The sequence below is a fragment of the Apostichopus japonicus genome, chromosome 2 (genome assembly GCF_037975245.1).
Source record: "Apostichopus japonicus isolate 1M-3 chromosome 2, ASM3797524v1, whole genome shotgun sequence".
In the NCBI taxonomy this organism is placed as follows: Eukaryota; Metazoa; Echinodermata; class Holothuroidea; order Aspidochirotida; family Stichopodidae; genus Apostichopus; species Apostichopus japonicus.
The window spans coordinates 31,061,373-31,087,083 of NC_092562.1; the positions used below are offsets into that span (position 1 = coordinate 31,061,373).

General features: G+C 37.2%; 1 protein-coding gene across 4 annotated transcripts in view; it reads right to left on the reverse strand.

Moving 5' to 3' along the window:
* LOC139955968 (uncharacterized) overlaps positions 1-25,711 on the reverse strand; it is a 595,985-nt gene that overhangs the window by 380,921 nt on the left and 189,353 nt on the right. For all 4 annotated transcript variants that reach the window (XM_071955175.1, XM_071955174.1, XM_071955173.1 and 1 more), the window contains exons 18-23: positions 15,161-15,295; positions 13,414-13,569; positions 12,339-12,473; positions 8,947-9,285; positions 3,969-4,229; positions 336-470 (exon numbers count right to left, since the gene is read on the reverse strand). In XM_071955175.1, coding sequence (XP_071811276.1) covers positions 336-470; positions 3,969-4,229; positions 8,947-9,285; positions 12,339-12,473; positions 13,414-13,569; positions 15,161-15,295 — 1,161 coding nt within the window. The remainder of the gene's footprint in view (positions 1-335; positions 471-3,968; positions 4,230-8,946; positions 9,286-12,338; positions 12,474-13,413; positions 13,570-15,160; positions 15,296-25,711) is intronic.

Below are 25,711 nucleotides of genomic sequence, written 5' to 3' on the forward strand. Positions count from 1 at the left end.
GCTCATTTAAAATTAATACTTAAAATACAAGTGAATGTCTCTTAATGTTGATATTATTTCCTGCCTCCAGCTGAAGATCAAACTTGAATTAGTACAATTAATCTTAGTAAATCATAACAAACTTTGAGAGCATCTAGTTACATGTTTATTGATTGATTGATTATGGTATCATCCCTAACATTTCTTTACTACAAGAGGTGAAAATGAAGAGCACATTATTAATCAGTGTAGATTCAGCAATTCTTTGCCAAGTACTGCTTGAGGGTGAAGGTACTTACAGTAACAGGAAAAACATGCATTGTTAATTGTTAAGACAATTTAGCTAAAAAACTTACTATTTTCACAATTGTTTCCACTGAATCCAGGAGGACAAAGACACAGACCAGTTAAATCTGAGCAAACTCCTCCGTTGATACAAGGTTCACATGTATTAGTACAGTCAGGTGGACTCCACATGTTCTCTGGACATTCTTAAATGTAAAGGAGTGAAAAATATATCAGTATCATTGATGAATCAATTTGCAGAGATTAAGTGCATACATTTTGTACTTTCTTGTTTTCATACATTTTGTTCTTCATGAAGTATTGGAAATACAAAGGTTTTTCAGACCAAATCTTTAACAGACAACATGGTATCCTTTATGCAATACAAAGTTTCTCCAGACCTTAGCATGTTATTCACGATGTATAGAAAAGTGTTATTGTATCCACTGCATTTAAACATATATCATGCTATCCTTGATGTAATACAAAGGTTCTAGCTACCAAAGTAATCCAAACATAAGACATTCTGTGCATGATGTAATACAAAGGTTATACAGATCAATTCATAAACATCATATCCTCCATATAATACAATGCCTCTACTGAAAAACCTAAATCATGCTATCCTTGGTGCAATGCAAAGGTTTTATACCACCCAAAATTTAAGCATGCAACATGCTATCCTTGATTTAATTTAAAGGTATTACATACCAAAGCTATATAGACATACAACATGCTATTATTCATGTAATGCATTGACTCTTCGGACCAAATCTTAAACATAAAACATGTTATCCTTGATTTGATGCAAAGGGTCTACATACCCAATCTTAAACAACAACATACTATCCTTGATTTATTTAAAAGACTCTACAGACAGACCAAAGCTCAACAGACCATATGTTAAACATACAGCATGCTATCCTTGATGTTATGCAAGTCTCAAGGTGCTACAAACCAAATTTAAATAATTTGTTAACAATATGATTTTGTTAACATTCTTCTACCCAGTCAGCCTTATACCCTGACATTTTGCTGATTACTTTATCTAGTTATTATAGGGTATCTGTATTATCCAAAAGAGATCCATTTTATATATTAGATCTTGAAATCATGTTATGAGCAAAGCCTACTATACACAAATTCACGTATACACATGTCATTTGGATATCTTTATGAATGTTATCTGAACCTAAACTGAGTAAACGAGATATGTAAATTTAAAGAATTGTGTCAGTCATGAAGATGTCAGTATATACTCAACAGTCAGTCTATAATGTTTGCCTATATACACGTTTTAGTTATATCAGTATCTCATCCTATACTTCTTACATGAAATACTTCACACAATGTACTCTTGTGGTGGTTACACAGTAGTTGGTAGTCCCATATTGTTCAGTTCTATATAAAAAGGTCAGAGAGACCTGTCTACTGCATGAAAAGGATTTATGAAGATAACTGGCTTGTATCCAACAGAAGCATTTAGATCAAATTGTCTTGCAAACTTTTGGCTGTGAGAGCCACGCTAGACAACCATGCATGGCTTCATCTTGACAAAAATACTGTTTATGTCACACATGGCTGCCTATTATCCTTCTTTGAATTCAATCTAGTAATTATATGATATCTATTATGATTCATGGCAGCAATGGCCTGTTCAAAATTTCTATCTTTATGCACACACAGAATGCAACCCACCTTTAAGTTATAGCTATTAATTCTGAGTATATGTAATTAAATTTGTTTTTCACAAGAATGTGTTCATAATATTTTCATCTCTGTAATATTATAGTAGCCTTTAAATAAACACATTTTTAACTGCTATAAGCAAGAGCACAGCTGATTCCTTCTTCCTAACTATGCACTACAGTGGTAGCTTATACATTGCTTCCTGGATTTTCTGCACCATATATTCCAATGTCTTGAGTTTGTGTTAGCAATTAAAGTGAGGATAAGGTGAAAGCAAATTTAAGAACTAAGAACTAATATATCTAAGACCTGAGTATTACTGACATCAATCTGTTAGCAACCGTGTATTATAATGGTCTAAAACAATAACATTCTTTTGTGCCTACAGTCATCCTCACATTAAAGATTACATAAGTTCTAATTGCATGCTTAGAAGAGCTCTCAGACATGTATCACCATCTTGACATGATGACTGTATTGAATTATTTTCAACAAATATCAAAGACGTGCATCCAAACTTCTTCCTTACGATTGTTTTTGTTTGTATTGTTCTTTATTAAACATGTTTAAGAAGACACTACAAACAAAAACCCAAGGGAAACTGTGGTTCCCTGCAAGTTTGGTACAATCCTACTTAATGTCGTGGAGTTATTGCAATGTAAATATTTTTACATTTGACCCCATAACCTCTTTAATATTCATACCATGAACACCAAAACCAATAGGGCACACATTATCAGTGTAATACATCTACACAGCAAGTATGACAAATTTCCATCACTCAGTTGTTGAGTTATTACAGACCCAAGCAAGTGTCACAGATTAACACACACATACACACAAACTCATGCTTGGAGGACCCCTTTGATTTTTTTCCATTACAGTCCAAATCCACATACCCTACTGTAACCTTAGCAGTGCCCCTTAATGAGAGAAGTCTACTGGAGAAGGACAAGGTGATTCTTTTCAACTGATGTCTGAGGACTTGGAATTCCTTTGTGCCAAATCCTCAGTCAGAATACCAAACAAGTGTGCACTGTCTTGAGTGATATTATACCTCCTTTTAGATCCTATCAAACTCCTGCCAGGTCTTAACCATTTGCACTTTTGACTTCAAGTTCCTCCTCTTTAATTCCCACTGGTGTCGGAACAAAGAAATATAACTTGTTGGTCCACTTTCTAGCCCGTATTTGCAGATATCGATGATCATGACCAAAAAAATTATGAGTTGTTTTCTTCTTCAAAATCATGATTGGTTCATTCAGTGACATAATTGATGAATAATAAAGATGTTTTGAAGTAGGTGATATTGAATCAATCATGCATCAGATTCCACATCACATGTGACTCCAAGCATACAGGGCAAATTAGTTCTTATATAGGAACCAACCAGTGCTCACAATCATTGTTAAGGCCATATAATATATATATATATATATCTATTTGTTTGTTTCCAATCAGTATCATCAAGTAATTTTACAGCATCTATTTGATCTTTTAATTTTATCACAGAGAGAATAAATCATCTTTTAATCAACAGAATGTTTGACTCATATACTTGAGTGGAGCTTCTTGGATTTAGGCTGCTGAAATAGCCTTCCAAATCATTTTTCCCAGGGGCAACAATAGTACAATCTCTACCAAGCTGCAGGCGATATTCTCTACATTACAACACACACAAACACATAGCATCACCATCCCATAGACTCCTTTCACCTCAGTTCAGCAAGAAATTATACAAAAACGAAAACAAAGAGAGAGTTATATGTTTTAGATTTTAGTGGCACTACGACATCAGAGATTAAAGAAAGCGCTAACATGATTTTTCTAAGCGTTCTACACAACGTTTTCACAATTATTCCTGTCATTTAAGCCATTGAAGATGCTTGGGATAGTGTCTCCTTTAGAAACTGGATTTTATTTTATTAAATATCCATTCAGTGTTATAAGTATTGTAATGAGGAATACTACATTGGATAGTACACACAAGCATGAAAGTCAAAAGAAATACCCACCTCTGACAATAACATTCATGATGGCATGGACTTGTTCACTGTATGCACCTTGTTTATGGCTCTCAAAGACAACAGATTTCAAAGCACTAGCATCACCACAAGATGTCTTTCCAAAACAAGAGCTGCCTGTTGACCCGTCTGGATTCCTAACTCCATCTCTCCTCCAACGAAGCCTTGCTGTATCTACGCTTGACTCAACCATGACAGTCACGCTATCGCCCATTGATGCACCAGTGGAATATTCCAAAGCTTTAATAGTTGCTGAGAAGAAATTTAGGCGTAAGGTAGTGATACCAGCACTCAGTCTGTTGTAGTTAAAATTGTTGTAACTATTATTTTGCTGCAATTATTGCCACGTACATTGGTAAATCTGTCTTCAATCTCAAAAATGTGTTTCTTCAATTTTTGATTATTTTAGTTTAAGTACTTGCTTAATGATCAGGCAACAAAAATTGAAACAGGTATGCAGATGAACTTGTGTGGGTACTTGCCTGTGTGTGTGCATCAAGAAAAAGTTTCACAAATTCATTCTAAAGATTAAGATCAATGAAGTTTAACAGTTGGTAGGTGTATGCCCTGAATGGGTTGTTAGACCTCACACACTCAAAAGTCAACATTTAAACTACCAAACAGAAATGCACAAAATGCATTCAGGTTGCAATAACATAACAAGTTTTTAAGAATCTGATATAATGAGGATAAATTCCTTCTTCAGATATGCATACACAATTTCATAGTGATCTTGTGATATGTTTTATTTACATGAGATGCAAGCACATTTCCATTCTAGAGATACCATGTTTGCAAGGTTTTCAGATTAGACCTTTGCTGACCTCACATGACCATTGAACTCCACAATAAACAGCAAGCTATTTTGTTTTCAATATAGGGAATGCATGTATTGTTTGATACCCTTCCAATTAAGGATCAATTTCTGTAATATACATTGTTTCAAACGAGGCATGAGGCACACAGAAACAAAAACAATCCATATACAATTTAGACTGAAACCATAAATATGTGTGCGGTCCTACCAATATCAATAGTGATTAAAACCCTCAAACCCATGTACAGAATAATACTCAAAGTTTATATCATATTAATCAATGTAAACTGTCAATGGTAACAAAGGAGCTCGTCAAAGGCTAAACTTGACCAACTTTGTAGAAAGAAAAGGTGCATTGTGAACTTCTCCTCAACTGCAAGGTTGACAGAATTCATACTTGCAGATGTATGCATGCAAGTGGTTGCCTCAATGTGTGATGATGTCATAGTGTGAATTATAAGAAGTCAAAGGTCATTGGAACTGAAAAGCATTATGATCGGATCATGGCAAAATAACTAAGGGAACACGTCCAAAATACGTACGTTCATTTGCGTGCAGCTGAGTTTGAACTCGTTCAAACGCATGCCTAAATCCACCCTGGAACGATGTTGAACGCATCCGAACGGACCGCTAGAAGGGTCACCGTTCCGATGCGTTCGTTTGTTAGGGGAAGAATTTAATCCGATTAGTTACACAAAAGTGATGCATAACAAAGGGAACAATGCAACATTATTTCCGTTCGGAAGCGTTCGTTTGCATCCGCAACTCTTCTCTTAAGTAGTTAAGCTTTTCTTTGCCAGTATTTTCTCCATTCTGAGGCATCTGTTTGCGTTCGTTTGCATGCAGTACCTTTCTGCAGCGTTTGACTTCGTTCAAATGTGTTTAAATTCATTCTGTTATGTTCGCGCACAGGTTCGTATAAAGACGTATAAGTACAACTTGAGTATAAACTAGTTTAAAAAAAATACCGTGTAGACACCTCGTATATTATTTTTTTTTAAATGATCACTACATGCCAGTTACAAGGGTTATTTCTGTGACCCAATTAGCCGAGGGTGAGCGTAACTTGAAAACGAAAACCGATATACTTCCATGCATGCGTTTCGTTATTGTGATAACAGCCTAACGTTACGATTTTTGTACAGCCGTAATATAAGTTAGGCTACCCATTACTTGTACAGTAAAAGTAACGTTATAAGAAATTCCCCGTTCTAGAACAAGTTTTGTGTGCAAGTAGTATACCAAAGATGCAAATATATTTGCAAACAACTTGTTGCGAACTAGAATCCAATCAAATCAGCACAGTACATCTTGTGACTGTCTCTGTGAAAAAAATCATAGAAGTAAGCTTGCAGTTAGTGCTATGTATACTGCTGCGCAACAAGCTGCGACAATTTGAGCCGTATATTTTAGCAAAATATTTTTGGGCGCGAATTTTCTGCAGTTAAATTTTCTGTTATAAAAACTGATATGGTTGAATGAGGGAGTTGGTTGAAGACGTAAAACCCGCGTCAAAATCGTGGATCTTGGCCGTAGTCATGTAATTTTAACTACAGTAGCTATAGTCGGACCTGGCATTGGGGAGGGTTTTCAAACGGGCCGACGACATTTCAACCGGCTTCTGGCAAACATACTACCGCTAGGGTCAACTTCTGCTTTAGTTGCGGTTAGGGTTGGGGATAGATCGAAAATTATTATTATCGCGATAGTTTTTTTTTCAAGACGATATTCTTTAAAGATTGAACAAGTGACGATAATTTCTTGTGAAAGAAATTTAAAATTAATGTGGAAAAAAATGCGATTATCTTTTCTCGGTTTATGCGTAAATGTTATTCTAGCATTCCATGGTTAAGAAAGTTGAAAAGAAATAAAGTTGATCAACTTCTTTTACTGACTTTTGAGCTTCGTAACAAACCCGTCCTTTACCAGCCTACCACCTCGGTCGCAACCTATGTTAGGCCTACTATTCTAAAAAAGTGCAAGGATTGTGGTTATACCACATATATACATTCTTTGATTTTTACATGATTGTGTAAGACAGGGTTGTCCAACCTTTTGCAGAGGAGGGCCACATGGAATTATTATGATGAAGGAGAGGGCCGCATGAACCCTATGCTCGATTTTTCAGTGAGCACTGCTAGCGGAGCGCACTGATTTATTTTCCTTCCTGATAAAACAGATGAATAAAGTCCAGCCGCCCCCCCCCCCCCCCGGGCTCCACTGAGAGAGTGTCACATAAACTGACCTGTATGCAGTTTTTGGACCCAGAAGGTTCGAATGATTGATTATATAGCTTTAAATTGTTATCAATATATCTGCTCACTAAATTTCACACCGTAGAGCACCTCTGGAAGGCCGGACACAACCCTGCGGCGGGCCGGACTATGGCCCGCGGGCCGTAGGTTGGACAACCCTGGTGTAAGACTAACTTGCAGGAATGCCTCAAAGTTTCGGGAACTGATCTGAACTTCAACTACGAAGTTGAAAACTAATTGTGTGTCTTCATAGGCCTACTTGTTTGATTAAACAAAGTATATCGTTCTCTTCACATAATGTGTTGTATTTTCTTAACCCTTCCTTTATGCAAATAATTTCATTGATATCCATGTTTTGATAATCGTTCCTCAACAATAAATGAGCCTCCGTAAGTTCGCTCCACTTACGGAAAACTCCTATATATAACACAAGTAAAGATCGAGTTTTTTACACACTTTAATTTCCCATTGAAATCAGTCACAGAACAAGTTTTTAGTGCCAGGTATTAACTGCGTCACAATTTAAGAAAATAAACATATAGTTAGGCTTGATCCCATTGACTTAGTGTGTTGATAGGCTACCACGTGTTTATATAGGTAGAGATTTTCGGTGGGAATTTAAGTGCAAGTTTATCTGCGATACAAGTTGAGCGAACAAACCCGGGTTAAACTAGACTTACATTATCTTGTGTTGTTACGCGACCATGCGATCGGCAGAAGTGCCGCTTTTCTTTAATTGTTTCTTTCGTATATTTCCGACACTGGCTGCGTGGGTCTTTTCTGTGCTCGTATTCAGTTGGGAATAGGCAGTACATTGCTCATGGAGGATTGACGGTTGATTCAATGTGCAGTCCCCAACGTAAGTACGATAGATGCGAGGGTACAGTAGTAAATATAGCTGCAGTAACATTTGCTATTCTTCATTGCTTGAATGTTACTGCGTATACTGTCTCCCTTTTTCCCTCTGTCGTGACTGACCCAGTTTATCTCAACTGATGTACAATAGTATTTTAGGTGACGAATAGATATCTCACCTATTGTTAACGGCTCTTTAAATGATTACTCTTCTCCCAAACCACAGAGCACAAAGACACAAGCTCTCTCTGTTACGTTTCCGCTATACTCAAAAACCAGCAAAGATAAGCCGATTAGTGAACAAAGGAGTGTAGTTAATGAGTACGCAAACGAACGATGACAAACGCTGCAGAACGGTTGAAAGGTCGCGAACGCAGATATGCAGCTGAACGGGGTTGAACGCGTTTGAACGCTGAATTTGGACGTGTTCCCTAAAGAACCTACGGTAAACCATTACAAGATCTCATGGCAACAAAGAACTCTTCCCTTCCTTCCCGCCTCCCACCCCACCCCTCACCAGGTAGACAATATCCCCAATTAGAGCACCAATGGACAGTAGCTTACTGAACTGACAGGCATCAATGGAGTTATGTTGCAGTTTTAGCAAACAAGGTTAGCATATAAATGGCATATAATAACTAATGCATGCCTATATATGGACATATCTTGTAGAACAATCATATATATTTCATTTCATCATCAAATCTGATGACACGTTTGAATAACAATAGATTGGAGGATTATTTAAGCCTTCACAGCGGTATTTAATTAGCTTTCCTCAGTGATGTAATGCATAGTCAATAACTTCCATGACATATCTACAAGGCTTTACTGTGAGTGATATTCGTGTATAAAGTATATCCTTCTCTACATGAAGGTAGTAGCTTTCCCTTGCATGATGGTTTATGTAAAGATGGGTGATTTGTCTTATAGACTTCTTCAAACAGTTTATCCACACTGTGTCTATAGCAAGGTATGGGTGCAATATCTTGTCCTATTGTATGGTCCAGTCCCTCCTACTAATTTGTTTCACTTCACATACCATTTTCATTTGTCACTAAGACCCTCCATGCAACAGCTGGGCTTTCATCTTCTGTTACAGTGATGGTGTAGATACCAATCCTTGCAGCTGTATCCATGGTAGTAGGTAGGGTAAGAGTAGCAGGTTCACTGCTGATGTTTGTCATTGCTTCATCTGGTACTCTAGGACTATTGAGTGTAAACATATAACGCTGAGAATCTGCCGCACCTTGAAGAACTGCTTTATCAAATGTTACATTGGCTGTTTGGGAACCACCTGTGTATACTTCAATGGTAGTTGGATTTGTTGTGGTTGCTACAGGACTCCTTACAACAGCAACATACTGAGGATTAAACTCATCTGGTAACAGGAAATAACATGACACATGCTTAACAATTTCACAAAGACTGCAGGAGACTCTGAGCCAACAAGCTTCAATGAATTAGAGATGAATAATGATAATTATGACTAGAATTATCAAATATTGTGGAGAAATATCACCATATATAACCATCCATATGACACCATTACTTGTGACTATCGAATAAATATGATTTGAATCACAAAAACTGCAACTGTGGAATCATAGCTATCACTTTCCAAGTTGAGGATATAGTCTAGCTTGGCAATGCTAACTAACTAATATGGCCATTGCATAGTCAAAACAATAAAAACTATTAACACTGTATGATAAACACACACATGCTGATATCTGTCAGGGCAGCATGTCTTTTGTGTTTTGACCAGTTCCCCAGCTAAGATCACATCATTGATATTCTGAGGAATATTCACAGGAATAAACCTTTGGCAAAAAATGAGCAATGATAGTTTTGTTGATCAACAATCAATTGAGTCAATACACAGGCTTGTGTAGTGAAACCCTTGTTTCATTAAGATTGCACCTACTAGAAGTTAGATTTTCCCCTCCCTGTGATAGATTCCCCATACAAATTCTTGGTGCTCATTGAGTTCGATAGCCTGTCATTTCATTGCAGGATGTTGGCATGACAATACCTTTATTCTTGGAATGACATTGCTTTGTTCTCCATGTGAACCAAGAAGAGTACAAAGAATACAAGGGCTAAGCTTTTCCCAGAAGATGGAGATCTTCTGCACATAGGTGACCATTGTGTGCACCTCTTGTTTATGAGCTCATTTCCTGTGACTACCATCACTAAGTTGTTTACACCTGGTGTTTTAGTTGTTGTTAAGTATGATGTTACTGTGTCCCCCATAACAGTAAGCTGATCATCTGTATCCACTATATTTGAGCTGGGCAGGGAGTTGTGTTATCTTAGGATACTCTTGCCCTTGGCTCTATAAGAAGGCCAGTTTAATTACCAGTGATCTGTGCCCTGCACTCACTAGATAGTCTTAGTCACTCGTAATTGGTACAGACTCCATCTGACCAGACTGTTAAACCCAGGGAATGCTTAGGGCGTACAGCCTGACAAAAGTGTTAGTTGTCATGGCAACCTGTGATCTAAGTAAGTAGTTGTGCATGGGTTGAAGTAGTCAGTGTGCTAGCAGAGGAATTTCCCTGTTAATGTACTATTGTAGATTTGGCACGTACACATTAAAAGTTGATGTTTACACTTGTTGTTATTAAGCCCCATTGTTATTGATTATATTGAATATTTAAGTTCCCTTACATAAAAGTTGGTATGCACACTGTGCGTTATTTGCGCACATATTGTACGTAAGGCTAAATACACATAAAAAATCTTTGGGCGTAAACGCTTCTTTCGCCCAAAATATGCACAACTTACACTCTTCAGATACTGTGTGCGTAAACATCAAGTGCATCTTCAGTTACATCATCATCAAAATAGGGATTTGCAATATGTAAATGAGCTAAATCGATGATAAGTCAATTTAAATCAGTAGAAGTCAACTTAAGCTGCTAGAAACTGTTAAAAGTCGAAGGAAATTGACTTCTACCAATTTAATTTGACATATCATCCATTTAAACTGGTAGATGTCGATTTAAATTCACATATACCGATTTGTTTTACGTATCATCCATTTCAATAAGTATATGTCAATTCGGTATATGATGATTTTGAACTGGTAAAAATCTAATTAAATTGGTATAACGTTGATTTAAAATGACAAACACCAATGTAATTTGACATATCATCAATTTAATCTCGTAGTTGTCTATTTAAATCAATATGTCAATTTAAACTGCAGGTAAAAGAAAATTTAAATCGACATCTACCAGTTTTAATCGATGTCAATTTTAATCGATAAGAGTAAATTTAAGCTGCTATAAATTGGTATAAGTCGAAGAAAATTGGTATATGTCATTTTAAAATCGGTATGTTTCGATTTGAGACTGATGCCCAGCCAGAGTAAGCAGATGTGTATTGGGGACTTTTCATAATTATGTCATGAAGTGCATATTTCGGACTTGTCTTGGAATTTCTTGTCAAATTAACTGTAATTCTGGATGAGTGTAGTGTGTACAGTACTGTGGCCGAAGTGAATTGTATGCATGTCCTGGAATCTGTAATTGCAATGAGAGGTGAGGTATCAATGGACTATTTAAAAATGATTCAATGCTTCCATGGGGTGTATACTAACTAAACAGGAACCAGTGCTTCCCACCAATGGAGAACAAGGTCATTTGTCATTGCTGTCCTTTGTCAAGCGACAAATTTAAACAATTTTTTTTTCGTGAAATATGCCCCCTACCCATCTCTCTTCCCCTATACAGTAATTGTCTTTAGAAACAACATAACAAACTATGCATAACCAAGACTGGACTGGATAAACGTTAGAGGTGAACAATGTATGAATGTTTTATGTACATATTTAGCTTTAACGGTGAACAATGTATCTATGTTTCATGTACATATTTGACTTGAAATGCATATTCACTTGAAATGCGTATTAGCCAGCAGGTTGTGCATATTGGCTGTATCATGTAGTATGTTTCATTTTTTTAAGCATAGAATGCTATACAGCAGTTTCACACGAGTAAATTGTGCCTCCATGTGCGTTTAATGTACATATTTATGTGTGTATTTATTGCAATACGCATTTCCTTTGGGCATTTTTAAACCTGAAGTGAGTATTCATACTGTTTGAAGTGCATTTTATCCTGCAGGTTGATGGCATTTTCATGTGCCATTTGTAAAAAAATTCATGCGTAAACCGCACATACGGTATTTGAAGTGAATAAATAGAAGTTAACTTTTGTGTAAAGAAATTAGGCCACTCACCTGACACCCCTCAGCCATCTAGGATGATGCAGACATCACCAGTAGAACTTATTCATAATTAATTTGCATGAAGAAAATTAATGGCTGTTAAATAAATATTGCCATTATCCATCAATACAGATAAATCCATGCTCCAATAACGGTTCATTTACCAGCATATAGCAGTAATGACATGAAAATACATACATTGACAGTTTGTTCCTCTCCAGCCATCCTCACATTGGTTATTTTCACACACACCTGTGTCTAAAGCACAGAGGGAGTTATTAGCACAATGACACTCCTGTTTACAGTTAGCGCCAAACGTCCCTGTTTCACACTCTGGAAAGAATTGAAGGAGGTAAAATGTAAATCATGACATTGCTGATGAAGTACTGAAACATGGTTGTGATATCAGAAAACTAAAGAGCACACATTACAGATATGATCTACACTGCTAAAATAATCGTTCTGAGAGACCTGTAATGTGCAAAGTGATAGAATGTATACTATCAATGAAAGTCAACAAACTCCTACAAGGTACAGTACCTAGTCATAAAAGTGACATTTCTTCCAATTTTACAGAATGGATAATTGGATGATCTCCCTTATTTCAAATATCAGGAAGCTGTCTCTACCAAAAACAGAAGCCACAAATGGAGTCTATTGAATGATGACTCCACTAACACCATTGCAACTATTGTCAGCATTGAAAGATAAACGGGTATAGCTCCTTGCCGTTTTACGACTCGTTAAAAATTCAGATAAAAGAGAATGATAAAAATACAATGTTATCACTTAACAATATGAATGTAATATCTTCCTTTTGGGAAGCTTCTTCAAATAAAATATTAAAGAGCAAATTCACCGTCAGAACCAAATTTTCTGTTTATTTATTACAATGTTTCAACAACAAAGATACCAAATCAGAAAAAAAAAATTTACAGTGTATAAAATTAAGTAATATGACATTTATGTTCATATCAACACATATAGCTTACCACATAACCTAACTTGATGTTCATATGCCAAAAGTGTTGTTAACAACAGTTTTTGAGCAGCTCACACACGTTTCACTAATATGATTAACATTAATATTTCCAAATCGAAACATATATCAGGAAAATAATTAAACATGATACACAGAAAGGAAGACCTCATCGATATAGAGTCTGTATCTACAGCCTATCATTTACTCTAAGCAATTGTATTGGTGACTGTATTCTAATCGACTCAACAATCTGTTTGTCATAACTTCTTATAAACAAAGTAGTATTGATACCTTCTGTACAGTTTAGTCCTTTATAGCCAGCAGGACAGAAACAGCCAAGAGGATCAGGATAACAGATGATTGCACCCTGACATCCATCAGCATGGTCATCACCAGAATCATCACATTTATACTCAGCATTCTGACCAAAGACATTCCTTCCATGAACTGTTGATGAAAATATGTTTGTATTTATGTTATTTAGATCCTCCTGCAAGCAGGAACTTGTGAAGAAGCCATCATTGCATGGCTTATCAAAGCCTCAAGCTGACCAAAGTCAGTCTCTTAGAGCTATATTTAACGTCCATGATTATGAATTGTCAATTGTCAACAACTCTGCAACTGGACGACAAACATTCATCTTGGAGTGACTCGAACTCGGGAACTTATGATTGAAAGGCACCGGCGTTAACCCACTGAGACACTCCACTCACCTTTGTAATATGGTAAATATACCCTGCAGCTTGGTAGAGATGGTGATATCGTTGCCCCTGGGGATAATTACTTGGTAGGCTATTTCTGAAGCAGGCTTTATAATCCAAGAAGCTCCACTCAAATATATGATTGAAACATTCTATTGATTAGGAGATGATTTATTCTCTCCCTGATACAATTATAAGTTCAACTAAAGCAAATAGGTATATATTATATGGCGGTAATATTGATGGTGAGCACTGGTGGTGGGAAGCCAACCCAAGTTAGCAAGACAAGATGTGCGAGGGCATTGAGGTCTTTAACGTTTTACTCCCAAGCTATTATGGAAGCCAATGAGCAGAATACCTCACCAGTTAAATGAGTAAGATAAGAATTTTTCACCAGTTGAGCATAGTGCAGTGTTATATTGGTTTAGTTTTTCTGTGTCACCACGAGTTGTATTTGAACACTGTCAAAAATTATTAACTTAGTGTGAAAGAGATGTACTGTGTTCATTATACAGTTCGGTTTGTATTCAGAGTTGTCACGAACACTAGTATTGCTTGTTTGGTTATTGTATTTTCTTCTATGTATTTCACATTATTTTTGTGTAAGAGTGATTATCTGTAATATTACTGTATTGGCTGAGACTGTTGCCCCTGGTGTGTAAGAAGGTTTGAATTTCATTTTGAAGAATTTCATGTTAGCCATTTATTCCATCTGGCATCACGATTCCTTGCAACATATATTCATGTGTCCAAATTTGACCAAAGAGATTGTTTATTGTGTTTTGTCTGTTGACCTCCGGAATGGCTATCATTTTCTCCTGCGAACCTTGTCTGGCAGAGACGAAGGTACTTAAATCTGTAATATCTCTCGCTATCTGCGGTTTGCTTCACTAATAAGCAGTAAATTTAGAACTGATGTTGACAAGATTTCTGACAACAAATACAAGATCGGTGACACAATCTGGCTAGAGACATGTAACCATGAACAGCTGATAAGATTGAGGTTAATTCAAAATTAATACTTAAAATACAAGTGAATGTCTCTTAATGTTGATATTATTTCCTGAATCCAGCTGAAGATCAAACTTGAATTTAATAGTACAATTAATCTTAGTGAACCATAACAAACATTGAGAGCATCTAGTTACATGTTTATTGAGTGACTGATTATGGTATCATCCCTAACATTTCTTTACTACAAGAGGTGAAAGTGAAGAGCACATTATTAATCAGTGTTGATTCAGCAATTCTTTGCTAAGTACTGCTTGAGGGTAAAGGTACTTACAGTAACATGAAAATCATGCATTGTTAATTGTTAAGACAATTAATAAACTTACTATTTTCACAATTGTTTCCACTGAATCCAGGAGGACAAAGACACAGACCAGTTAAATCTGAGCAAACTCCTCCGTTGATACAAGGTTCACATGTATTAGTACAGTCAGGTGGACTCCACATGTTCTGTGGACATTCTAAAATGTAAAAGAATATATTATAACATTGATGAATCAGCTTGCATTTTGTTCTTTCTTGTTTTCATACATTTTGTTCTTCATAAAGTATTGGAAATACAAAGGTTCTACAGTACAAATCTTTAACATACAACATGGTATCCTTGATGTATTTCAAAGTTTTTATTAATCAAATCTATTTAAACATACAACATGGTATCCTTGATGTAAAGTGAAGCCTGTAGGCAAACTGTCTAAGCTTAGTGCCACCACGGTATGGCGCGAAGCGTTCAATAAAAGTTTGGCCAAAAATGCCTCCAAGATCGCTGGAAATGGCACTTCCCAGGCCTTGTAGGTTGCATCTAAGCATTTTCTATTTGAAATTACTAGCCATATTATACCTTATCTACTTGTTATGGGGTACCTGTAACTTTATGCCAAAAAGACATTCGTCTTGTCTTTCATCATGCTATGAGCAAGGCATATACCACAAACACATACATGCACATACACACCATTTAGATTGCATAGCTAACCATTGTTATTTGTACCAAAAAGTCAGTGCATGAAATATGAACACTTAAAGAATGTTATCAGTCATGAAAATTTCAGTAAACTCAACCGCCAGTCTTAACTGATTGCACAGATATACATTATGTATGTCAGTATCTCATCCCACACTACATTTTTACACATTGCAATCTTCCCTGCCTAAAGTAAATACCATCCTATAGACTCCACTGTTTTGGGCCAAAAACAGTCAAGATTGAATATCTACCCTGCAGTTAGAATGCTAGCCATACTGAATGCTAATCTTCACAAATTCATGATTAAACACAAAGTGTACTATCTCAGTGGTCAACCCGAATTTATTTTTACACAGGAAAGTAGAAGACACTTGTGTTTACAATCGGATGATGAATCCTAGGCCTTGTTCACACTTAAGAACGCACTCGCCTCAAGTCCGCAGGGACGATTATAATTCCCTTAGTGTGAACGCTCGTGTACTCTTACTTCAAGCCCCCGCGTGCACTCTTAAGAATACTCCTCCTTTCAGGGTTTCTTCAATCCCTCTTGCGTTCTTAATAATTGTAATGTGAACAGTCGCGGACTTATGGTGAACCAAGATCTTCCGATTAATTTATAATATCCGCTCTATCCAGTTGCAATTTGGCGGGTAAATTTTTGAACGTGCAATTGGCCTACGGCACCAATCTGTCTTAGTGTACAGACCAGTGAGGCATACCTATGTTGTGCTTGTTTGTTCAAGTATCAGTGTATCACCTTTCCTAACCAAAGCACTGCCTAACGACTCCAAACTCACAGGTTTTTGAAGAGGCCAAATTGGTAATTTTATGTTAATTGCGAAAAGGATGATTCAGAATCGGTTGAAACGGCAATTACTAAAGGCTAAAACCATAACGTAGGGCCTATCCTATAATGAAGTTAAACTAGCCTATGCATAGACCTTACTAGGTCTTTAGACCTAACATTAAATGCCTTTGATGTTGGATTAGCCTCAAATTACACATCAGCAGTAGAACAGTGACTAACAAGATCATTTGCTCATCCAATTGAAGGGTTTGTGAAGTGGTATGGATTGGGTTTGAAATTTGAATACAGTATATACTATTTATGTGCCATAACTGAACGTGATGGCGCAGTGGTGTACCTAGTGGTACGTACCAAATTACGTATTACTCCGTACACCACTGCGCCAGGACATTCAATTATCGCACATAAATAGTATACTGTATTCAAATTTCAAATCAATTGTGGCAACGGCAAACCACAGGGAAATGACCTATTCACGCCTCAGTACTTGGGGTAGTTTATGCTATCAAGTAACAACTTATTAATGCTCAGTGAACTTGAGGAATGCCTATCTATGGGCAGGTTTGATCGACATGCCTGAAATACTTACACAATGTACTTTTGTGGTGGTTGCACAGTGGTGGTATATTGTTCAGTTCTATACTAGCACTATACAAAAAAGGACTATACAAAAAAGGTCAGCATCACCTACCTACTGAATAGGATTTGTGTAAATAGACTGGCAAGAATCCATTCAACGCTTTTCAAGATCAAATTGTTTTGCAAAACCTTTGACAGTGAGAACTTCCATGCAACTGTGCAAATATACCCACCTTTTTTTTCACTTAAGCTGTTATCTATTATTGTGTTGGCAAGATTGATGAAAGATGTACCATGCATGGCTCTGTCTTGACAAAGCTTCTGTTACACATGGCTGCCTATTTTACTTCTTTGAATGAAATCATTATAGGAACTATATGATATCTAGTATGACTCATGGCAGCATTTGTCTGTTCAAAATTTCTATGTGTTTGCACAGAATGTAAATAGTTACTTAATTCTGCTTATTAAGAATTTACGGGAATTAAATTTTTATTCACATAAACCTTTTTATTTCTGTAATATTCAAGCATCCATATTCATTATGCACCAGGTTTAACTACTATAAGCAGAGCAAGAGTTGATCCCTTCTTCTTTACCTTGCACTACCGGGGTAGAGCCTATAGATACATTGTTGCTTTGATTTCTGCACCATTGTCTTCAAGATATTAAATATTAAAGGGAGATTTTAGTGACTGCAAATTTAAGACCTAAGATATCTGAAACCTGTAGAAAGGTAAAACTAAGGTAAGGGAGCAGGAGGGCCATGTCCACATGCCTACCTGAACTACAGTAGGGCATTTTATATTGTGTAAGTTTGTTAAATAAAACTAAACTGTTCCTGTTAGCCACATAAAACACACATGCAGGCACACATGTGATCCCAGAGTTTACCCGCTGATATTATCATACAAGCTTTTAGCTCTCATTATAAATAGGTGGTTAATTGTTCAAGAAAGGGCTGGTACTGTTGAGTAGTGATGAAATGACATCGCATATTAGGTATACTTTATATTTATATGCAAATGCTCCTAATTTGAATGTTATATGTAATTATATGTTGACAGAATGGTTTCATTTACTCAAGAGCAGAACATATTTGGTTCTTAAGCTTGAAGTTAGTTTTAGAGTAACCTCTAGCTATGTTTGTAGTTGAGTTGCAGTAGTTGAGAAGGGAGCAAGAAGCACTTATTAGCCCAGATGAGTCCAAATGGCAGAGAGCCATGGGCAAGGTGGATGAAATCTCTATATGACAATGATAGAGAAGTTGCCAATGGATTGAAAGGCAGTTGGCAACAAGTGGGTGTTCAAAGTCTGGTGCTGAGGGCTCAGTTGAAGGGTACGAAGCTCAACTTGTGACAACAGGATTCTCTGAGACATTTGGAAATGAGAATGATGAAACCTTTTGCCCAGTGATCAAGTTTGAATCACTTAGAACTGCCACAGCCTTTAGCAGTGAAGAACGGACTGAAGCTGCATCAGATGGACATGAAAACTGCCTTTTTAAATGGCAGCCTTGGAGAGACCTGTGCATACATATGTAACAGCCAGAGGGTTTTGTTTTGTCAATGGCCAATAACACCTTCTATGCAAACTAATTAAGCAAAGCATTTATGGCCTGAAGCAGTCGCCCCAATGTGATTCCTGCCTCTACAGGGCCTCAGAAGGAGAGGTGTTTATCATTGCCGTTTATGTTGATGATATTCTCTTGGCTGAAAAGGGTTATAAACGAATGGAACAAGTCATCTCTCGCCTATCAGTTTGAAGTGAAGTTTATAGAAGAACTCCATATTTCTTGTTATGGTGTAGATCAAGGACTGTACTTTTCTCAGGCGCGTATCCAGGGGGGGCGTTGGGGGCACGTGCCCCCCGGGTAAGAAAAAGAGGAGAGAAAAAAAAAAAGAGAAGAAAAAAGGGAAAAAGAGGGGGGGAAGAGGATGAAGGAGAAGGAAGCGAAAACCGATGGTGGCGCTCCGCTTAGATAGTAATTCGCGCCCCTGGGTTAGAAAATCCTGGATACGCCGCTGAATCTGCTGTGGGCAGTTTGCTGTACCTATCAACTATGACAAGACCAAATATAACCTATGCATGAGCAGTATGGCAAGGTTCATTTCCAATCCAACCCATGGGTTGGATTGGCAATGCAGTAGCACTGTACAGTCATCAAACGTATTATGCGTTCCTTAAAGGTATCCTAAACTTTGCTCTAATGTACAGCAAAGATGGCTCAAAGACTTCATTTGATACTCATATGCTGACTGGGCAGAAGATATCGATGACCAAATATCAAGCTCAGGATATTTGTTCCAGACAAGTGGAACTGCAGTCAGTTGGAAGAGCAGAAACAAGTGCTGCACTCTCTACTGTGGAAGCTGAATACATGGCATTGGTGAGTGCTGCATAAGAAGCAGTTTGGTTGCAGGGACTAAACACCCATTTAAAAAGTGAATCTACCATAAAAAAATTTAAAAATCATGAATTGCAAGGGGACAAATTTAAACAGCTGAGAAAGACTGTGGAGTCAAAGAATTGACTGGACCTTTTGCCTGCAATTGAAGAGTGTTAAAATATTAAAGTAATCTCATGTCGGACTGTATTTATACTGTATCTTTGTGTTATGCGTTAGCGTTATTTTTGTTAAGTATATGAACCCTCAAAAAATTGCATTATACTGTTACTCTTTATATAAACTCTGATGTCAAAGAGCCTGTAGAAATTACTGAGAAAGTTTCATGCCTGTAGTTTTATGAGAATGAAGTTCTGTACAAAGTAAACAGAAACTCAGAGCTAGCCTATGGATAGGTAATCACAACTTTGTTTGCAAAGCAGGGCTTTTTATGTACAGGTACCACAAAAAGTATATTTAATACGTGGTAAAATAGACAAGTATTCTTGTATTGTTAGAATAGAAAAAAACATATTTTAGAAAACTGGGACTAATTCATAAACCCTTTACACATTTTGCACAGAAAGCAACAAATTTTCAACAAGTTTTATGAATATCCCAGCCTTTGCTGCATATATAACACTGATATATTTAACACAATGTGTTCATTTTGAAAAGCTTTTCTTAACTATTTCCTTGCTATTATTTGGTCAGTGAAGCATTTCTTCCTTTCAGGAAGTGCTAAAAGATGAGAATGTGGGGGCAATAGATCAACTTCATTTGGGCCTTGTTCATGCTTCAGAACTCACCCGTACTTCTAGTCTGCATTGGTGATTCCCTTAGTGTGAACGCCAAATACTAATACTTAAAGTCCACGGGCCGTCTTAAGAATAGTCCTCCTTTGGGGGCTTCTTCAATCCCTCTTGCGTTTTTAATAAATATAATATGAACGGTAAGTTATATAAGTTATATAATATCCGCTCTATCCAGTTGCAATTGGACGGGTATTTCTGAAGGTGCAGTACGTAAGTGGGTTTGTTTGTAAACGTATCCAGGCAGTTGCCTTTCTTAACGAAACACTACCGAACAAGGCTATACGTGCACCCATTTCATTTTCCTTTGAGCCTATTCGACCAACACTGCTAACAAGTTACCCTAAAGGTTGTCAGACAAACACAAACTGAAAAACGTAGTCCACTTAAATGTAATAAACTTTAATTCACTGTACACCGACTGCACAGATTTTTGAAGAGACCAAAATTGGTTATTTTTTGTTTATTTCAAAACAGATGTTTTGGGGTTCGGTTACCATGGCAATTAGTAAACCATTATGTCTAGACTGGCCTACAATGAAGTTATATCAGCTAGGCATAGATCTTACTAGGTCTTTGGACCAAACATTAAATGACTTTTATGTTGGTTAGCCTCAAATATGACATCAGCAGTAAAACGCTGACTAGCAAGATCTTTCACTCATCCATTGAAGGGTTTGGAAGAAATTTGAATCTGGTTTAACGTGTATAGTGGAAATGATAGTGGTATGGAGTGCTTTGAATACAGTGAGCGATATGCAATATTGTGGGACAGTGGTGTACAGAGTAGTACTTTATTAGTACTTAATACGAAACTCATTCGTTCTTAAATGTAAACAAGGCCTTGTTTTCACACCTAAACCCTTGCAATAAACAAGACATTTAGTTAACTTATTTCATAAGGGACCATTGCCAAATCTAATCGCTGTCATGAAGGCGTGTGCTCACAAGGCTATTGTTCACTTCTTCAGCTTGGTTATTCACTTGAGTGATCAGCTCTCAGCTGAGACTAAGGGGAAAATGGGAAAATGTAAATAGCTGATATGACCTTTTTACCCTTGCGCAGTATGTCAATCTCACAAGTGGACTTAATACGAAACTCATTCATTCTTCAATGTCAACAAGGCCTTGTTTTCACACCTAAACCCTTGCAATGAAAAAGAAATTTAGTTAACTTATTTCATAAGGGACCATTGCCAAATCTAATCGCTGTCATGAAGGCGTGTGCTCACAAGGCTATTGTTCACTTCTTCAGCTTGGTTATACACTTGAGTGATCAGCTTTCAGCTGAGACTAAGGGAAAAATGGGAAAATGTGAACAGCTGATATAACCTTTTTACCCTTGCGCAGTATGTTAATCTCACAAGCGGACTTAATACGAAACTCACTCGTTCTTGAATGTCAACAAGGCCTTGTTTTCACACCTTGTTTCCACACCTAAACCCTTGCAACAAAAAAGAAATTTAGTTAAACTTATTTCATAAGGGACCATTGCCAAATCTAATCGCTGTCATGAAGGCGTGTGCTCACAAGGCTATTGTTCACTTCTTCAGCTTGGTTATACACTTGAGTGATCAGCTCTCAGTTGAGACTAAGGGAAAAATGGGAAAATGTGAACAGCTGATATGACCTTTTTACCCTTGCGCAGTATGTTAATCTCACAAGCGGACTTAATACGAAACTCACTCGTTCTTGGATGTCAACAAGGCCTTGTTTTCACACCTTGTTTCCACACCTAAACCCTTGCAACAAAAAAGAAATTTAGTTAAACTTATTTCATAAGGGACCATTGCCAAATCTAATCGCTGTCATGAAGGCGTGTGCTCACAAGGCTATTGTTCACTTCTTCAGCTTGGTTATACACTTGAGTGATCAGCTCTCAGCTGAGACTAAGGGAAAAATGGGAAAATGTGAACAGCTGATATAACCTTTTTACCCTTGCGCAGTATGTTAATCTCACAAGCGGACTTAATACGAAACTCACTCGTTCTTGAATGTCAACAAGGCCTTGTTTTCACACCTTGTTTCCACACCTAAACCCTTGCAACAAAAAAGAAATTTAGTTAAACTTATTTCATAAGGGACCATTGCCAAATCTAATCGCTGTCATGAAGGCGTGTGCTCACAAGGCTATTGTTCACTTCTTCAGCTTGGTTATACACTTGAGTGATCAGCTCTCAGCTGAGACTAAGGGAAAAATGGGAAAATGTTAACAGCTGATATGACCTTTTTACCCTTGCGCAGTATGTTAATCTCACAAGCGGACTTAATACGAAACTCACTCGTTCTTGAATGTCAACAAGGCCTTGTTTTCACACCTTGTTTCCACACCTAAACCCTTGCAACAAAAAAGAAATTTAGTTAAACTTATTTCATAAGGGACCATTGCCAAATCTAATCGCTGTCATGAAGGCGTGTGCTCACAAGGCTATTGTTCACTTCTTCAGCTTGGTTATACACTTGAGTGATCAGCTCTCAGCTGAGACTAAGATTTAATGAGGGGGAGGGGGGGCAGTCTATGACATCATTGGTGTGGACAATGAAATTTTTTGTTTAGGACCGAGATGAATAACATTTAGTTTTGAATAATGATTAAGTTTCACAGGTTAACTTTTTCTGGTCTAAAGCTATCAGGCATCAACAATCGATTCAAGTTTATTTTGTTTGTACGATTGTGTCGAATTAGTGCACAGTTTTTTAAAGCCTATTTGTAATGCAGTATGCCAGTAGGCTTAGTGTATTATAGGTTGGCATTTGGAAGTTGTATCTATTTTGTACAGTCAAGTAACATGGTAGTAGTTAGGTCCCTGGTGACTTGATAAATAGTTTTGTGATAGCCTAATTAAAGTGACTGACAAATGATCACCAAAGATGCATGACTGATATAAATCACTTAGATCAGGATATCAGTGACTAAAAAAACAGCGGTTGTTATTTATGTTGTTTTCTTACTTATTTCAAACAGAAGGATTGACAACGTTAACAAGCACCAGACACTGCCAAAACCAATACGCTTTGTACGTGTGCAAATAACAATATGATTTACACACTGACATTGTTCGCGGAAGAAAACGTGCATAGCATCTTGAACTTGTTGTAGGTTGACTTTCGACATTGGTCGGACCACTGATTACTATAGAAAATGAGATGAATGGACTACAGGAGTAAATATACAATGTTTTCTCCGCCTACTGTGCCAAAAATTAAGAGGAGTCTGTTATCTATGAGCAGAGGCTAGGCTAGTAGATTGTCATTATAGCAGTGTTCAAGTTACGTTTGCTGTTGCAATGGCGGAACAAGTTACAGTAAAGGAACTTATTTTTATTCTTCTACTGCATGTCATGTAACATGAGATTTTATGATAACTTAGTGTTTAATGGGCACCGCAGATGGCAAATATGACCCTCTGTGATATTTATGTTTGTATATGTTCACATGTTTAGGTTATATACCCAGACTGGCACATGTATTGTAAGCTTTGGAGCCTATCGGGTTATATTACACTTAGGCTGTATATGTTAGTGACTGTAGGGGGGTTCGCTAATAGCGCCCTCGGATAGTCCTCACCGAAGCATTGTTTTAAAGTGGCCACGCCCATGTGTCGCTAAACGTAATTGTTGCACACATAACAGTGTAGGCGTTGGTACTGACTTGTTTCCCACCGGATCTTAGTAAATTGTTTCAGTAATGTTTAGGATAAGTTGAAATGGACCAAATGTTTATCAAATTTTGAGCTGCCATTTATATTAGGAAAAAATCCCCATATGTTGGGTAATACAGTTGGAAACAAAAGTTAGGGTAATATGAAAGTGAGCCCCCAGTGATGTTCCATTTGATGCATATGTCAAAGGGTAAACTGCTCATGTATTGTTGTATTTTCCAGTTATCATTGTGTCCGAGGAACATCACCTAGATATGTCTAAGATCAATTTTAGCTCACTTTGCCAACTTAAAGTCGCCTTCCAAATTATATCTAATAAATTAAAGAAGTGCCTATGATGAATGGTGAGGCTACACTGCTTCTTATACCTTTAGAAACTATTCAAGTGGTTTTCTTGTTTTCTTCTTTCACATTTAGAGCTCGATAGAGGGGAGAGTTATTCACTGCTTGCCAAGTAAACCAATCTTTGACTGGTCATTTGTGTCACCCTATCTCCACCATGGGTGTCACCACACGGACAACCTTACCACTCCCGGCTTTACATATATGTATAACCAGTCACACGCTTTAAAAAAAAAATAGAAAGATGGATCGAGTTCATAACATTGGCACGGAACTGAGATCGTTTCGAAAACGAGACTCTGGACTAACCATGTTTTGTTCACAGCTATATGGTAGCCTATTATACGCTATAAGTATTCATTTGCACTGCAAAAGTAACTTAACAAGAGAAAAAGTGAGTGGATGATTATTTGCAGGGTAAGCTGTAACTATTGCAATCTGTGATGTGGTGTTCTCTGTATTGGTGATTTTTGTTTCGAATTTGCAATATATTAATTTGAAATATAAAGTGAGATATAGAAAAGTTTTGCAAACCTGTGGCATTGGGTGCTCAATGCATGGAGGTAACAGTAGTTGCAACGATCTACGATTCTGAGCCTAGGCTAGGCCAAAAATCTTCATGTAACCATGACATTGATCCGACCTTTCCTTAGCCTATTCAATTCTGAAAGGTTCCACCCATATGGTGCCTTAACGTACTGTTCATTTTCAAAGAGACTACCACTCAATCACAAACAAAAGCCTAAATCAGCAAGGCCTATTGTAACCCTTATGAAAGGATGCTATCAACCACTGCTGACTGTGGAAGCACTCTAAACATGCAAACAGACTCAAGCTCCGCCCACTCTGCATATTACTGAGAGCCAGTAGAGCTGTGGTCATGCTTAACTGATTTCAATGAATAGACAATAGACGCTCACACGCGATTAGATTTGGCAATGTTCCCTAAAGAGATTTATAACTTGAGCTCAATCATACATATGACTACAAACTTGAAAGCCAATGACCTATTGAAACCACAAGACTGTTGCCATTTATATTTCAATCTTAACCCCAAATTCCTTTCTTCACTAAAAACTACCACTGATAGTAACAGAGAGAATACAATATTGCATAAACATATCTACAACAATTCAACATAGTGGAGGGCAGGAGAACTAGCGGCAGCCATTTGCGGAACAGCTACACGTACCCGAATACACAATGCACATACTTTGAATATGCAATACACATACCCTGAATACAAAAAACAAAACGGGAGAGGCACTGCTCCCAAACATTCCCCAAAAGCCTTCCCAATTCATAAAGGATACTTATCGGGC